This window comes from Scomber scombrus, chromosome 18 (assembly GCF_963691925.1).
Source record: "Scomber scombrus chromosome 18, fScoSco1.1, whole genome shotgun sequence".
NCBI classification, from domain to species: Eukaryota; Metazoa; Chordata; class Actinopteri; order Scombriformes; family Scombridae; genus Scomber; species Scomber scombrus.
The window spans coordinates 28,069,912-28,088,595 of NC_084987.1; the positions used below are offsets into that span (position 1 = coordinate 28,069,912).

Sequence of the window (18,684 nt, forward strand, 5' to 3'; positions counted from 1 at the left end):
GTTTTGGCAAAGGAAAAAGTCCAAAGCTTTGTATTAACCATTTCAATTATTTACCTCATTCTATTATTTATGTGTTGAATAAAATATAGCCTGAAATGAGTGATGATGGTTCTAGGATTCCATAACAGTGGTTGTATTTTTTTTTACATTCATGAAAATATGTAGGTTTTGGCCATAAATGTACAAACCTCAGAGTGGCTTTTAGAATTCTTCATAGCATTCTGTGGATATATGTAGTGGTTGATTTTGAATGAGAGTTGTACTAACTTTTTGCAAAAATGTTGCACACCAAGCGCATGTTGTTGTCAAAGTAATGAAAAAAGTGGGATACCACTGCATCATGGGTATTTAGAAGAAGTGAAGTTGGGACAGGGAAAAGCATATAACCAATTGTAAAAGGCTGTAAATGGATGGACTTATTCTATCATTTCTGCAGTTGGAGGTAAAAAATGACTCTCTCTCAGTCATGTCAGTGTTTGTGCTGTGTGTACGTCCACTAAGAGTGACTTCATCTGGTTGGAGTGTTTATAGAGTGACGTCAACCTCCTTTCCCCTCACTGTGAGCCCCACAGTGCGTACTGAGAGATAGAGAGAGAGAGAGAGAGAGAGAGAGAGAGAGAGAGAGAGAGAGAGAGAGAGAGAGAGAGAGAGAGAGAGAGAGAGAGAGAGAGAGAGAGAGAGAGAGAGAGAGAGAGAGAGAGAGAGAGAGAGAGGGGAAACAGCAGAGAGAGCAAAACTGACAGATGGGGATGAGAGACAAAGTGTCAGACAAAAAACCAGACAGAAAAGGTAATAAGAAAGTCATTTTTATGTTCTCTATGAATTAATGTATTTGTGGTCAGTTTTAGTGTTATAATGCATCTGCACAGTAACAGCCATGCCAACAACCAAGGATCAAGGATTGATTGCAGCTTTGAACTTAGCAAAATGTTCTCAATACAAAGTCCCACTTTCTGTTTTCACGAGTCTTCATCCACATCCTGTATGAGGTACATGAGGGGAGACCATATCCTCTGTGTCAGTACAAAGATGTTTGCTAGTGTCAGATGGGAATATTCCTCTTTATTATATACCATACATATTGTTGTAAAACATGCTGTTTTTTGGTAAATAATGTTACGTCATCATAATTGACCTAATTAACATAACTAGTTTAGTTTAATTCACGTGTCCTATCACCTATATGACCTATATGACAACTGAGCAGCTCCAAAATCTGAGGAGGGCCGTGATATATGATTACAAACTTCAGACAGTGAGTTGGACCTCGGGTTCAGACTATTTTTCAAGCTGCTGTTTCCGAGCTCAAGAATGAACCTTTCAGCTCAACTTGGATTTGGTTACTGGAGTCTTGTCCCAGTGTCTCACACAAGCCTAAAACCGAGATCTGAAATCAGCCCGTACCTGCGTCTTTAAGATGCAACCAGACTGAACCCAACTGCTCCTATCTACCAGTAGTGTTGCTTCATTTGATCCATTGCTGATGCATTGGTTACTCTCCTGTCTGTTTTACTCTTGCCACTGGGCATTGCACGTTCCAAAAACACACAACACTCATAGATGCAGGCAAGTGGCATAGCCCAATGCTGTTTGTTGAGTATGATGTTATATCATAAATAATAAAAGTAATGACCAAAGCTATGGGACACATTGTTTTATGACCAAATATATGCAAAACTGAAGACATTCCCATCAGCCTCTGCTGTGTGCTTGTTTGGTAAAAATTAGCTAATGTTAGATACCCCCCCGCCCCCCCCCCAACATAGTCAATAAGCTAAATAGTTTCTTCAGGTTACATTTTATCGTATCCTTTCCTTCACTGGGAACCTGATGTTAGCCGTCATCTCTGTTTGATATCTCCAACGTGTCAAAAAACACTCTACATTCAGCCTGGCCTTGTTTCACATCTCAGTTTCTGGTGCCAAAAGAGATGAGATGAGATGTTTTGTCTCCCTGTTTGTTTTATTTATTCAATGTAAGTGTAGTCGGATGTTGCCACCAAGAAGCTCTGCACAGATAGCAGTCCCTGCTGTGTGTGTGTGTGTGTGTGTGTGTATGTGTGTGCATTTCTTTCCATATGTGCCGGTATACCTAGGTGTTGGAAGACTTGCAGTCTGCTGGCCTTATGCAGCTTCTTTGCAAGCTCTCTCACACACACACGCACCCACACAAACACACGCACACACACACACGCACCCACACACACACACACACACACAAACACACACACACAAACACACACACACATACATACACGCTTATGCAGTCTGTATTTTTAGCTGGGTTTGAGCCTGGGACTGTTTGTGAACAAGAGACAAAGAAAGAAAGAAAGAAAGAAAGAAAGAAAGAAAGAAAGAAAGAAGTTCCCTGGCAGTTTCCATGCCCAGTATATTGTTTTTAATCAACCTAAAAAGAATGGAAACATTAACACTATAATAATGTCACATTTATATCACACACTGTGCCTCCTCCACACAAACAAGTTATTGTAACACTCACACACACACACACACACACACACACACACACACACACACACACACACACACACACACACACACACACACACAGGAGACTGTGGAGTCCTCTCTCGTATTTAAGAGCCATTGATCTCACTCACACGGAGAGATAAGGGACAAACACAGACTGATGCTGGAACCGTATATGTACATGAGCATCTATTATGTCTTCATATTATGTCTCCATAATATGCAATAACTCTTTCCCAATCAAAATTCACATCTCAGTCACTATTTATAATCACTTCTGCCTAATTCATGGGCTCTATGGATCAGTGGCCTGTGGTCTGATCATGTGTTATCACATAATGTGACTTACTCATGTAAGAACTGATCAAACCAAGATCAACTTCACATATTCAAAAATATATTCAAACAGCTGTGGAACTGCAGTAAAACTGAAGGAACATCATTAACAGAGCTGACTTCAAACTGAGCCAATGTCATGACAACTGAGCCTTCCCTCATAAAGACAGCAAGATTTGGTTCAAGGCCCCAGAACAAGCTAATAAGGGGACCTTGGGTTCTGTTTGCAAATGAGAAAGTTTACTGTTGGTTGGTTAAGGTGACGTTACATGATGATGTTTTAAATGTCATATAAACAGAAAATATACCTATGGTTTCTTTTCAACCAAACAAACATCAGAGTTTCATGCTAAAGATGTCAAGCATTCACAACTACTGGAATTGCCTTTGTACGTCTTTTATTTGGCTCCTTTATTGTGTTTTCCAGCAGACAGATGAAGCTTCCCAGTCGGACAGTCAGCCACCATCACAGAGTGTATCTGAAAGCACAGACAGCAAGGCCCAACCCAAGAGACTTCATGTCTCCAACATCCCCTTCAGGTTTAGAGACCCAGACCTCAGGCAAATGTTTGGCGTAAGTACAACCATATCTGACAAAAATGACATTTGTGAAAATTGAGACAGGTCAGGTCCATTTTTAACTATTTTTAACTATCATTATGAAGTAAATACATCAAGAGATTTAAAAATCAATCACTAACTATTGTCTTTTTACAGCAATTTGGCAAAATCTTAGATGTGGAAATCATCTTCAATGAGCGTGGATCTAAGGTACGTGATGCTTTTTCCAAGCATGTCCCTAATTTCAGTTTTTCTGAATGTTTTTTAAAGTAACAGTTTAAATATAACATATCTATCAATCAACACTCTGCTTTAAATTTAGACACAGTTCTGCTTCTTTGTGTGTGAAATTAGATGATGTACTTTTAGTAACACAGGAAAGTAGAATGTTCCTTTAAAGTGTTTCAATTAATTGAGCAAAACATTATGCAAATTATGAATTTGAATTCCCAATTTACAGTCAGACTACACTAATTCTGCTGGGCTCAGATGAATACATTTCAGTCCAACTGTATCACTGTAATGTATATTTTCAGTGAAACTGAAGTTAATATCATACACCATATGTGAGTGGTAGGCAAATAGTGGCCCATGGGCCAAATCTGGCACTGCAGCTAAAGTATTTGGCCCCTTGATGATTGACTTTCATAGTTTACATCTTCATCAACTTTTACACAAGTTTTCACAAATCTACTGTAGACAAAATAAACACAGTGCTCCTGTAAATACAGATTACTGTATTACATCCTATGATTTAAATCTACTCTAAGGATATCCACATCCTGAAATGACCATCTGGCATCACTTTGCCTGCTTGCTGTCTTGTCACTCTGAAAATATTGCAGCAAATTTAAAAGTAGGCATTATTTTAGATTTGCAGATTTATTTATTTGAGAATACAGGGACAGTGCATATTGATCAAAACATTAACATGTAAATACGCAAGATTATAGCCAGTGGCTAATTTCCGTCTTTAATCCCTGGGGGGAGGTTGATGTTAAATACAATACATTTAAAATAAAATAAAAATAGAAAAAAATAAAATAAAATAAAAAGAAAGAAAGAGAGGAGGAAAAAAAGTCCAATAATCGGACAGATAAACAATAAGCAGAAAACCGTGTTACTCTTGACAGAACCAGAATTTGGGGGACCATAAAGTGCTTGAGTGCTAAAGTGTTTAGGTGCTAAAGTGCTTGAGTGCTAAAGTGCTAAGTGCTTTGATAAAATGTTCACATTCAAAATCTAAATAAGATAAGATAGGATATTCCTTTGTTAGTCCCACGGTGGGCAAATTTAGCAGCAGCAGCAAGTAGACAGTAAAAAAGAAGAGCATCAATAAAAAGAATAAATAAAAATAAATAACAAGTAAGTAAAACAAACAAACAGTAGTTGTAAAAAATATAGTAAAAAAAAAAGTAACACTATGTTATAAAGTGAAAATGTGTAAAATGAAAAACGGTTGTGGATTGTTGGATAAACAAAGCAGAAGAGCCACATTTTTGACCATAAAGGCTAAATGTAGAGAATTGGGACAATACTTGGCCCATGATTGATAACAATGATAAACTGTTCACATTATTGAGGGACAATATGATTTTGACATTGATAGTGGTGTTGCAGATTCATGTTCAAAGTTAATGAAGTATATCTCCTCTCTATCCCATTACCAAACTAGAGTCATAGTTGATAAATACTGGTATATTATAACATCCTCTCCTCTTCCGACCAGACATCCTGAGCCTAACTGTTGTTTGACTATTGTTGTTTCAAAGATGAAGTTCCTTTTAAGGTTTTTAAATTCCTTTGAGCTGTTTAGAAAGATTGTTTTCAGTTTTTCTGCTGATGTGCTTCTTATTATTGCTTTTCTTATTGCTGATGTCATGCCAAAAAGAAGTTCATTTTCCTTCCATACTTTTGGTAGATTTAATTTCCTCTTTTATGACTTCATCGGAGGGATGTATTTGCCAAACCGCCTTGCAAGATTGCAGTAGATGAAGTATTTCTAACTACAGTACATGCTATGAAAGTTGTGAAATCCCTGCTATAACATCAGGCATTTATTACTTTATTTCAGTCATTATTATTATTATTATTATTATTATTATTATTATTATTATTATTATTATTATTATTATTGTTGTTGTTGTTGTTGTTGTTGTTATTATTATTATTATTATTATTATTATTATTATTATCAACCCTTAAGAACTGAATTTACTGATGGTGTAAGTAAGAATGAGAGAAAACAGTGGACTGCTTTCAATAAATTCGATTCAATCAATTCAATAACAGCTGTGAATAATTACTTATACAAACAATATTACAATTTTGTTAACACAAAAACATTTTTAACTCACTATCTTAGTTCAGTGATGCTTGGTATTAATTCAGTTTTTGCTAGGATTAAGTTAGTAAAATCATTGTTCCCAATTGCAACATCTAAGGGAGCTGGTCCTGAATCTTGCTTTAGACTCTATCCTGCTCTTAACAGTATTTAGGAAAATGTGTTGAAACAGGAAAATAACCTAACTGGTAAGAATGCAAAATTACAGCAAAATCTTTAAGCATGATATTTTATATGTAGCCCTCAAGTGCATATTTAAAACCCATGAGCACGGTTTGCATTTGAGTTTTTCAACTCACTAACTTAAATTTCAGCAGCCCAAATCAACATTCACAAATTAAAAATAAGAAGTCTGCTCTGGTCCACTTCTCTCTGTCAATAACTAATTGTTATGAATGAGTAGTATGTCTGCTACTATTAAAGTGCAAATTAAGTTTCCCAATAGCTGCAAGGGAACACATTATGTAATTGTTATGTGCACATTTCTGCAAGTTGACTGTACACCCTGAAAATCATTTGAACAATTGCATATGTGCCAAACTACAATGGAAAGCTTGGCATGCAAACAGCTGTTGATGATGTCAGTTCCTTCTCATTAATGATTTTTTTCTTGACCTGTGTTATGACCTGTGTAATAATATTGGATAGGGATTGATATTGGATATTAAATCAAAAGTAGTAAATGTTTTTTGTTTGTTTGTTTGTTTGCTTGCTTTGTCTACTGTGCTCCTATGGAAAGCTGTTGCTTACTGTAATGTTGAGAATAATATGTACAAAATAATCTGCATGTTGTTCTTGCCTCTTTCCGTCCTGCATGCAGGGTTTCGGGTTCGTAACATTCGAACATAGTGTGGACGCCGACAGGGCCAGAGAGAAATTACACGGCACCGTGGTAGAAGGCCGTAAAATAGAGGTGCATGTTCTCAAATGTTTCTTTCAACTTCTTCCTTCTCCCTGTCCTCTTTTTTATGTGTGTGTATGTGTGTGTTTGTGTATTTATGTGTTTGTGTATGTGAGCGTTTGACAGCGTACCATCACATTCCATCTTGCTGTCTTTCCAATTACATCAAATTGTCAAATCATCAAAGCCTCACTATGTTCCTTTCCTTGACCCAAACACAAATAAATGTTGACATATAAGTAGCCTAACATTACTGTGTGTGAGAGACTTTGCTTGTTTTATATTTTGTTTGTTTATTTTTCTGTTACTTTTTTCTGTTGGACTTAATTTTGTATTGACGTTTGGCCTCACCAAATGTTTAATAGTGAAAAACAACAAACTATGCAGGTATTATAGCTAGACATATTTGTGTTTAGAAAGGTGAAAAGATTACTTTGGATTTTGGTCATAAATGTTCAAAAGCAAAGGTGTTCTTATCTTTATGAAGAAAAGAGCTTTCCCCCAATAAAAAAAGACCTCAATTCTTGCTTATCCATGGACAGAAAAGTACATAGTAATTTGAGGACACCTGAAGAGCAAAATGCAAGGTTCACAACTAACCTGATTCAGTAGCATGACCTTACATAAGTGCTATTTCAATTACTTGTGTCCATTCAGAAATAGCAGCTAGACTACACCAAGCTTGAAGCATAACTCTGTCCATTTTTCACTCAAGTTTCAACATAATGATTTTAATTTCTTGAATTGTGACTTGTGTACAAGAACATAAAACACCCAACAGTCCATAATATATTTTTTTCTAACTGTCGACCATACTGTTGAGTCTGTACTGAAACGTGGACAATGTGGACTTTACCATATGGGCTGCAGCTAGAATGGGAATCATATAAGTCTCTGATGGTTAGGCAGAATTGGCCCAACAATCACAGGTTGAGGCTTTTTCGACCGCTTTTGGGTTCAGTACCATCTATTGCATTTTTCTATTGTTGACTCTTCATAACAGGCAATATATAAACCTGTTGTACCTACAAATAGATTAATAATAATTGATTACTATGGTTGTACCCTGACAAAGGTTCTACTATCCTGGCAACACAGCAAGTTTCCTACATCTGCCCATCCAACCTTTTTTTCATCACTTATCCTGGTCTCTGTTGCAGTTGGCTAAACAAGGTAGCTCAGACATGCTTCTTTCTAGCACCTTCCCCCAGCACCTTCTGGGGGGATCCTGAGGCATGTCTAGATCAGATGGGATATCTAGTAGCTTACAGGGTGTTCTGAACATCCTCACAATACCTCCACAGAAAGCAAGGAAGGCCAGGAGGAATCCTAAACAGAGTGCCAAACCACCTCCACCGACTTCTCTTGATGTCAAGGAATGATGTTCTATGCTGATCTCCTGCCAGGTGTCTGAGTTCCTCCCTCAATGTCTGAGGGTCAGTCTTGGGTTGCTTTCACGCTCAGCTCTCTTTTCACTATGTCAGTCTGATTCAGTGTCTACATTAAAATGGATGCTATACCAATCAGTCAGTCAATCTTGTGTTCCATCTTGCTCGTACTTGTTAACATGACCCCATGATTCTTCACTTGGGATGGCGACTCTTCTCCTGCTGTATTTGTGTAGCTAACAAAAACCAGCCAAAGTTTCAATCATACCTTCTTCCACATTTTAACTTCCATGTCACTTTGTGGTTTCTATCCTCTATACTTAATAATCAACAACAACAGAAGTCCCTGCTGAAAGCATCTCATTTCCAGGATACTAGATCATTTCTAGTAATATTCGAGTCAAGACAAGTCAGATTATGATTATAAAGTATGTGATATTTGGATATCAGATACTCTATAATCACACAATGGTCTTTACAAGCCAACAACAGCATCATCTCAAGGCCTTTAGGCTCTAAAAACAATTTGCCATCACCAACCATTCTGAGGGCCCAAGAAGCCTTGTTGGTCAGCACAGGTAACATGTTCAACCTCACCCCATAGGCCTACTGCCTCAACTTATTATCTTCGTTTCTCTCTCCATAACCTTGCAAATACATTGATGAAAGCATCTATGGTTCGCAAGATACAAACAATCCACATGATAACACCGTCACCCTGCTTGCATCTTGGCCTCTGCTCTTTTTTCAGTCTGACACATGGACCACATTGGTCCTTTGTTTCTTCTGTTCCATCAAATCAATGGAACAATCCTATCAACATCTAGTGTGAGTAGTTGTTAACAGCTCTCTCATGCATGTCCTACATGCTGGTCTTTTTTTCTTCCCTCAACACTACTCCTTCTAACAACTTACTGTTTATCTTGTGGCTCTGGGAGCTCAGCTCAGCAAGCCCTTTTTTCCTTACCCACTGCACCACCATCTATTCAGATGCTGCAGAGCAAAAGTTTTTGCAGTTGATCAAATGTCTTCTCTTTTGGCAGCACTAAACATTATTTTGGGTATTTATGTAGACCTTATTTAGTCCAAGGTCTACTATCTTATCTTTTCCTTTCCTTCTCACATACTGCACCACCAAATACACACAACTGTACCTGTGTCACTTGTTTGTCTTGAGAACAAGACAGTGTACAGAATGATTCATGTGTACAGAATGTAGAAACATGATTCACTGCACATGAACAAAAGCACTCACACCTTTATATTAAGACGCAGGTTGTAAATAATTTCATCTCTGGAATCTATGCACCACTATGTTTCCTTTTTTGATCATGTTGTTTGTTGACCTTCTAAACTCTAGCTTATCCAACATCATTTACCAAATCCCTGATCTGAGTCTCAACTCTTATCTCTGGCTATTCGTGCATTTACAACCCATTTCTGCCTTTCACCAATACCAGGTGGAAATGGATTGTTAGCGAAATCAGTTCAAATTACTATAAAAAAGTTCTGTGGCCAAATCCTCTCTTTGGAAGTAAAATAGGGAGAAGCCTTGTAGCCTTCTTTTTTGGTTGTTGTTGCACCCTCAGCTTCCAGACTAGAAATCTCAGATACAAAACCATTCAAATGCAGCATTATTTTTTCAACATGTAAGGTGTAATCCCTTTTCAGTTGTGATAATGTAGCAAAGCACAGAAAGCAGTGTGGCTAGTTAAGGAAGTGGAAAATTGTTCATATATACTGCCCTTTAGAAAGATAGAGCCACTTTGACTGATCTGACCATTTGTCAGAACCTTACAAAACTGGTACAAGGCTCAATAATAAATCAATGACATGATGTGATAGCACTATGGTTAAGGTCTGGTTAGGTTTGGCACAAACATGACTCGGTCAGCGTTAGGGACAGATCATGGTTTGGGTGTACTTTGTTAGGGGACCTTTGTAATCACACTTAGTTACCACATGCTTAAGATTAGGGGATGAGCATAGTCCTGGTTAAAAAACAAACAAACAATAATGTTGTTTCATCATTGCAAGCAGGAAACAAACTGCAATATTTTGTTGACCAATCCATTCAACTCGACCTCCTGCCTACACAGGCTTTGTCATGTAGTAATAACGTGGTAAATAATTTGAGACATTTTTGGTCCAAATCAACCAATATGATGAATGAATACAGGACAAAATGGCCTGAGTTATGCTTTAAGAAACTGGCTAACTGCTTGTATTGAGAGAGCTGAAAGAGAGAGTTTGTGCAGTGGAATGATTGCAAAGTTTTCTTGGCCACCTGAGTAAGATGCTGCTTATTCCTTTCTCATCCCCTCCTCCCCCCACCATCCTTCCAACGATAGCTTGTTTAGGGCCCCATCCAACACAGTTACAACGGTAACAGTACACAAACAAGTGGGCGGGGCCAAAAGGTTTGGGAATGGTAAGTGTGGGCGAGCAAGCCATTCTGCCAGCATTTCCTCTCTCTCTTCCTCTCTCTTTGGAACGTTTTCAACGCTAAAACTCACGTGACATTTCTTTTTGAATTGTGGTTGAGTTGATGCTGTATATTGACATACATATTTTATTGCGTGTCGGCGTGCGTGACCATTCACTAAGTGTTCTCCTGAAGCTGCGTGTGCGAGCGATACTGACTGAGATATGAATTCGTTTGCACATCTATCTGAGATTGTTGGATACCCGTTTATTAATTTATTTTATTTTATTTTGGAAGTCAATGCACCCTTATTTTTATGTATCCTGTTAGCCGTTGTTTGAATTTGGAATGATTTGATTGGTTGATTGACTTGGTTGGTTAATTTCAGTACATATATTTTCGTTTTCTTTTTTTCTCAATAATTATTCTTGCAATGAATTAGAGAGGCTGTTGTCCGAATGTGAATGCTTTGTGTTGCTTTCGTCACAACAGTTTTTCTCACATTTTAAGGTTGGACTGGATGTTGCATAATGCTCCCAACATATTATATTATCCTTTGCCTTTAAATGACATTTTCTTTGTCTATTTTTTTCTCCTCCTTCTCCCCACCGCATGCATCTATACATTTACTAAACATAATTTTGCCAAGTGCATCTGTTGTTTCTTTACTTTTGTCTGTATATGTTTATTGAAATGTCACTGTAATTGGGGAGAGCATGCTGGAAAACGTCATAAAGTAGAAAATGTGCAAATGAGAAAGACAACCGATTTGTTTTGGATGTTTTTTTCAGTGTTTCTGAATGCAATATTGAAAAACACACAATTGACATGGGTGTTTGTCATGATACAGTGTACTGCCTCTGTTTTGGAACATTTCCTTTGTTTACTACATTAGGAGACCATGCATGCAGATTTACTCTAACAAGTACATCACTTATTACTAATGTATAACTCTCATAACTCATGGAGCTGTCTCTTTACCTGCTGTAGGTCAACAATGCAACTGCCCGAGTAATGACAAATAAGAAGACTGTCAACCCCTATGCAAATGGTAAGTCCAAGCCTGTGTTGATTAATGCATGCATTGAACATGAAAGGTAGCTTCCAGGGAGTAGGGTTGGGGTTGGAGAGGTATACTGTCCCTATTCCTGCAGAAATGTAGGTGAATATAGCATCAGTGGCATCACCCAAAGTTTTCTGAAAGGACATTTTTAAAACTTGGATATGAATACTGTGACCTGGTTGACCCCTCACACAATAGATCTGTTGATGTATTCCTTGGAAAAACAACTGAGCAGAGTTTTGTAGTTTGGATAGATCATTTAACATTTAATCTAGTACAACATTATAATGTATGGGATACTTTGTTTTTTGACCTAATATCTGTAAAATAAATTACATTCAGCTCCAGCTGAACACTGTGTTTAGTGCCAATTACATTTTAGCATGCTAACACGTTAAACTAATATGGTGAAACTGTATGTACATGGTGGTATATGATAAGCATCATATCTGCTAAACATTAGCATATTAGCGTTGTCAATGAGATTGTGTTGCCATGCTAGCATTAGCATTTAGCTCAAGGCATTGCTGTGACTAAGTACGGACTTACAGAGCTGCTAGCATGACCACAGACTCTTGTTTTGAATTGAAAATTAAACCAAAGTAGGGAGTAAATGTTGATGGGTTTTTTGTTTTTTTAACTGTCTCACAAGCCATCCAACTCGTGTATATTATACACTGGTGTATCCTCTTATAACCAATTGCTCTGACTTGCCTGGACTTATATAGCTGTTCAAAATACTATATGTGCTCAGTGTCACAAGAAGGGTTAAAAATACAAAGGTTTTGTTTTGTTTTGTCATTAAAATTTCATGTGACCTTACTGTTCTCAGAACATATACATGTCATTTAAACTAACCACAAAACACTGTTCCCTGTTTTGTCTCTCCCCCTCCCTCTCTGTCTCTTTCTATGTTTTGCTGTCTGTCTTTTTACAGGCTGGAAGTTAAATCCAGTGGTCAGCGCTGTCTATAGCCCAGAATTCTATGCAGGTAGGAGGACATGCCCTTCTCCATCTGTCACCATCTCCTTTGTCGTTATCTTCCTCCTCCTTTTTTCTTTTTGTTCTTTAGTTTCTTCGACGTCTTCATTTTGTCCTTCCCATCCATCTCATTTTAACCTCTGTCACCTCTCCCTCCTCTGCTTTCCTTCCAAGCAACATGCAACCAGGCAAAGTCTGTTTATAGACTGAGAACTATGCTGAGTCGCAAAAACACAACAAGAGACTGTCATCTCTGCTGCAAAACAAACATATTCTGCAACCCCCAATATCACCCACAGGCCACCTTCAATCTTGGCCATCCCTGCATTTACCTCCCCCAACCCCCAACCCCCACTCTGTCATTAACCATGGCCATTAAGGTGAAAAATACCTGGATTTTGTGATAAGAGGAACAAAGACAGATATAAGAATGTAGCAGAGGAGAAAAGGATTGAAGGAAAGGAAAGGACAAGAGAGAAGGAAACCTAATTGTCCATTTCTGCAAGGACATTAAAAGGTATGAAATACATTTTGTAAATTAAAATCAATATTTTCAATTTCTCCAGACAGTTGTTTGCCTAATTCACCCCCACGTTCTTTTAATTACTAAATGGCTTTGTATTGATTTACCTTTGTCTCACCTTTCAAGTACCCAAAATACCATTAAGGTGTGTGTACACGTGCAAATTGTGTACAATCTTACCAGGCTTCTTGTTTTCTACTATTTCTGCTATTAAGTTATTTCTAAGTCATGATTTCGGGCATACAAGGTAGAGGCCAGGACCTGCATGTATGTCTTAATTGATTCAGATGTTTTGATAGCAACAGCTTAAGAATCACAATGCACTGTGGTAGAATTAAATGAACACATAATTTCTTGGTCAACTGTCAAGACTGTGTCAGAATTAAAAACACTCTCATATTTAATGTATACATTTATATTTACACCATGCTTCTCATAGTCTTGATAACTATTGACCCATTTCCAATTTCAGCAGAAGTCCTTACTAGGAGTGGGTCTTGAGATAGCAGCTTAGCTAATAGATGATAATAGGGGAGAGCCAATATGAAAGTAAAAGATAATGTTATAGACAGCAACTACTACTACTTTTCGTGATCAACTTCCATCAACACTTTGAATTGCATTGTTACTTTTGACTTCGTCAGTCAAGATGAAAATAACACACAGGCGGGTCAAAAGTAACATAACGATACAAACTTGAAATGTCCTGGTTAATATGGAATTACAAACATATTATGTCCTTTATCTTAATACAAACTATAAATTTAATGTTCATTTCATCAAACAGTAATAGTAACACTAACAATATGAGCAGTATAACTTTGAAATAAAATGTAGTAATAAAAATGATTGTTGCATTTGCTGTATTGTAACATAAATATATATTCTCTTGAACATACATTTTTTTTTTAATCATTGTCACTGTTGTGACAGATATAGTGCTCTGCACCCTCAGCACATGCCTTGTGGGACCAGTTGAGACAAAGACACACTGCACCCACACTTCTCCAGACAAGGATAAGCTCAGTGTCTCCTCACACAAGACATTCTTCGTCCTTGTCCCAGGAAACTGTAGGTGCAGTGGTTTGATTGGACTATAGCCTGCTGTAACACACACCTGACTTCCTCCTACACTAACATGGCACAATTCAGGATGTGTTAAAGTACTAAACAATCTGTCAAATGATGAAGACTATGACACATGAAGCAATTAACACAACTTCATTCATTCAAAAATATTTACTGCTTGATTGAATTTCCTTACCATGGTCTAAAACAGCTTTACGGGTAAAACAGTTCTGGTAAATGTTGTGTGCTGTATGTGCTGACTCAGTTAGATATATCAAATATTTATAGGCTCAGAGAAAATTGCTTTGTGACTTTCATTCTGTGTTACTTTCATACCAGATTACTAATTCAGACTCATTGCCGCTGGTGCAAAAAATCAAGCACTTAGCCATGTAGTCTGCATCTACAAATATTTGTGAAAGAATAGGTCAGTGAATTCAAGCATGGTATTGTCATAGGAGGCCATATTTGCAATAAGATACATTTATGTGATATGGCGTTAATATGGCATTATTTTTGTACCACATTAGCGCGCAGTGAGACTTATCTGAGCCGCAGTGGGACTCTTGCAACAACACACTTTATATTTTGAACAGAAAATATTAATCTGAGCAAACAAAAATGTGTCTTGTTGGTCGCAACTCTGTCTGCACGCTCAACCTCTGCTCTGTGTGATGACCCGCACGCTCGCTCACAGCGTCTCTGCTCACTCAACACTTCTTGTGTGCTCAACTCTGCATGAACGTTCACTGGCGTTGGCACAGTGTCTGTAAATGAACCTAAAAACTAACTAATACTAATAAACTAATATCAAAAAATAAGAAAAATTGAGTTGTCCTTTGCATCCTTCAAGAATTGATCAAGCCGTTTTTCAAGTTTGGGCAAAGAAAACACACAGAACTTGACAGTTGATAACCAGCGTGGCAGTGAAGACAAGGATCAAAGGCCTGAAGTCAAGCAAGCTGTTGACCCGAAGAAAGAATTGACTGGAAATTCTTCACCATGGCGAAGAAAACCCCTGGGAAAACAATCAAGCAACTGAAGCAAGAGAGGACCTTAACTAAAACTGCCTTCACCAAGCAAGCGAACTACCTGAGCAGAGCTGCAGATGGCATGATCCAACGGGAACTACTAGAGGAATTCAGCAAGCTCACCTCCATGGCAAGGAATGTCAGTCATAAAAATGATGAATACAGGGCTGGCCTACTGGCAGACATTGAAGCTGGAACCGATGAGGGTGAAGAAGTCAAGCTTGACAAGCACCAGCAAGATATGCTCGAAAAGACAATAACAGAGTGTGATGCAAAACTGGATGAAGTCCGGAAAGCAGTCCAATCGAACCTCTGGCCAAGATATGGTGAAGATGAGGTAAACTCTGCAATCCAAGAAGCAGGAACAGCCTGTGAAGGAGCTCATGCAATGCCCATCACTGCTATCTATAGAGACAGCTATGAACTGCAGCTGAAAGGAGCAAAGAGGCTTGTCCAAGATGCAGAAGCCCTAAAGACTGGGAAAAGTGGATCCCACATGATCAGACAGCACGTCTGAAAGGCAGAGTAAAGGACCTGAGAGCACTCGGTAACAACCTCAAAGCCAGGAGAACAGAATTCCTCATCGCACAAAGAATTGCAGAGGAGGAAGAGAGCCTCAACCTATGCCAGTTCCCCAACCAGTGGTGAGAATAAAGCCAACCAGTCTACCCAAATTTACTGGATTCAAGAGGAATTTCCATAAATGGAAGAGAGACTGGGAGAACCTGCAAAGGCAGGGGGAGCCGACTGGTTCAGTAGAAGTAAAGAAGTTCCAACTCCTTGACAGTGTCGATGAGAGAATATGCAGAGACCTGCACCTGTCAACATACAACAGTGCTGAAGACATGTTTAGAGTACTTGCAAACAGGTATGGAAACAAGTCGACAATTGCCTTGGAAATAATTGAGGACCTGGAGAAAATCCCTCCTTAGAAGTCACACCAGCCATGGAAAGTAATTGACTTAATCCAAACTGTAGAAAAGGCCCTGAATGACCCCACCAAGCTTGCAAACACCGGAGCCATCAAGAATCCCCTGATGGTCAAATCCATAGAGAGCAAACTGCCAGACAACATGAAGAAAGACTGGCTCACATTCATGGTCAATCCAAGAAACACACCAGACAGTCACTTCAACAGCCTTCTTACATTCTTAAAGACTCAAGAGGAAATTATAGAACAACTAGATCAACTGGGTGTAAGTGAAAACGCTGAAAAGAAACCTACTTACCCAGAGAATAAGTATGCCTCCACAAGGAAAGGAGAATGTGTTGTCCGTAAGAAAGGCATCGTGAAAAGAACTAAAGCCTGGCGAGAAGCTAAATGCTGTTGAAAAGCTGGGAGCATGCAAAAGATGTCTCGTATGTCATGCAGAAGACAATGAATGTACGGACACTTATCTGTGCAGGAACAGAGACTGCAAGAGAGGAAGCTCCTCAGACCACCATTTCTTTATTTGTCTGAAACGAGATGTCAAAAGGAGAGAATCTGAGAAAGTGGGAAAACCCAGCACCAGAAGGCAAACACTCACAGAGGAGCAAGAGATATTAATATCTGAGCTCACCCCAGACATGGCAGAAAAATTCAGGAAAGCTTACACCAACATGGCTGCAAAATCACATTGCACTGGAAAGAAACTATCTGATGTACTCAAACACATATGAGTTACCAGTTATTCTTATGCTTCTGAAAGTTACTGCCAATGCAGGACAGAAAATTGGAACTCTCATTGACTTGGCATCAGATACCAACTACATCACTCACAGAGCTGCCAGAAGACTGAATCTACGAAGTGAAAAGATCACGCTTGTCGTCCATGGAGTCGGAGGCATGGCCATAAAGGTAAAGACCAAAAGGTACTTAGCCAAGGTGAGAGTCAAGACACCTAGAGGCACGGAGAGAGCTCATAACTCAAGAAGTTCTTCCCCGACACCAACCTGGAAGACATTCACAGACCAGAGCACATTGAGCTTCTCATCAGCCACCATGAAGGAAGATTCGCTCCACAAAGAGTAAAGGGTAGTAGGAGATCTTGTCCTTTGGGAAAGCCCATTAGGAAAGACTGTTGGCGGAGCACATCCTGACCTCTGCGAAGTAGTGGACATGGCTCTGCACAATTCTGAGACTCACTTTGCTCGATCGGTGAGAACCACAGCAGTGAAGTATCAAGAAATTGCTGAGATGCAAGAATTCAAAGCTGAAACCAAAAGCACAATTGCTTTTGGTTTCAGAGGGTTCCTAGACTGGTGGAAATGGGACAGCATCAGAGCAGCCAGCGAACTCCAGTGTGGAGGATGCCGGTGCGGTAACTGTCAACCAGGAAGCAAAGACATGACTCTGAGTGAGGAAAGAGAGCTGGAGATGATCAGACAAGGCCTCACCTATGGGAAAGCAGATGCTCACAGTCATGAGCCTTACTGGGACACAAGATACCCCTGGATCGAAGATCCAAGTTCCCTGCCCACCAACAGGAGTGCAGTGTAGGCCACTTTTCTGAGAACAGAGAGACAGCTCAAGAAAGAACCAGAGTGGCATGTGGCATACACAGCTCAAGTCCATGGGATGGTGGAAAGAAAAGCAGCAAAGAAACTCACCAAAGAGACCATTGACGACTGGAAAGGCCCAGTATGGTACGTCAGGCACTTGGTTCAACCAAACCCACACTCGGTCACAACACCTGTGCGACTGGTATGGAACAGCAGCCAGAAGTTTAAAGGGCTTAGCATGAATGACCTCCTTCTGAAAGGGCCTGATGTCCTATACCATCCGAGCAGTGCTACTCAGGTTCAGAAGAGGAGTCCATTCTGCCCTGGGCGACATCAAGAAAATGTACAATTCTGTATGGCTAGAAGACCTGGAGATGCACCTCCACAGATTTCTCTGGAAAGACGGTGAAGATGGAGAAATTGAAGAGTATGCCTTCACCAGAGTCAACATTGGCGATCGACCAACAGGGTGCATCACACAACTGGCCATGAGAGAGACAGCAAAACTGCCCATGTTCACTCACCTGGAGAAGGGAGCGTAGGATCCTTGAAGAGGATTCCTATGTAGATGACATTCTGACATCCCACAATGACCTGAAAAAACTGGACAAAACCACCAAAACAGTCGAAGAAATCCTGAAGGCTGGTGGATTCTTCTTTAAGCCGTGGGTCCGGTCAGGCCAAAGTGGGAGGCAGAAACATGTGTCAGAACATCCAACATCGTCAGATCAAGTCTTCATTCTCCCCAACCAAATGAGAGAATGAGTCAACAAAGCCCTTGAAGTCAGCTACCTTGTTGTATCAGACAAACTGTACCTCATGACCTCGATTAACTTCTCAAAGAGAAGAAAAAAGATGAGAATCAGCCAAAATCTCCTCGGAGAAGAGGTGAGAGAAAACTCCAAACCCACTGACTAGAAGACAACTGCTTAGCCAAGTAGCTAGCTTGTATGACCCAATAGGCCTTGTAACACCTGCCAAACAAAAAGGAGCCATTCTAGTCAGAAAAGCTTTTCAAGAAGCTGGAGGCAAAACTCTGACCCGAGACACATGGGACAAACCTCTGTCTGAGAGACTGAGAGAAGAAGCC

At 39.3% G+C, this 18,684-nt stretch overlaps 1 protein-coding gene across 1 annotated transcript in view; it reads left to right on the forward strand.

Moving 5' to 3' along the window:
* The window catches only part of rbfox1 (RNA binding fox-1 homolog 1), a 165,936-nt gene that overhangs the window by 101,764 nt on the left and 45,488 nt on the right, over window positions 1-18,684 (forward strand). The window contains exons 3-7 of the mRNA XM_062438004.1: window positions 3,253-3,399; window positions 3,543-3,596; window positions 6,551-6,643; window positions 11,435-11,495; window positions 12,445-12,498. Coding sequence (XP_062293988.1) covers window positions 3,253-3,399; window positions 3,543-3,596; window positions 6,551-6,643; window positions 11,435-11,495; window positions 12,445-12,498 — 409 coding nt within the window. The remainder of the gene's footprint in view (window positions 1-3,252; window positions 3,400-3,542; window positions 3,597-6,550; window positions 6,644-11,434; window positions 11,496-12,444; window positions 12,499-18,684) is intronic.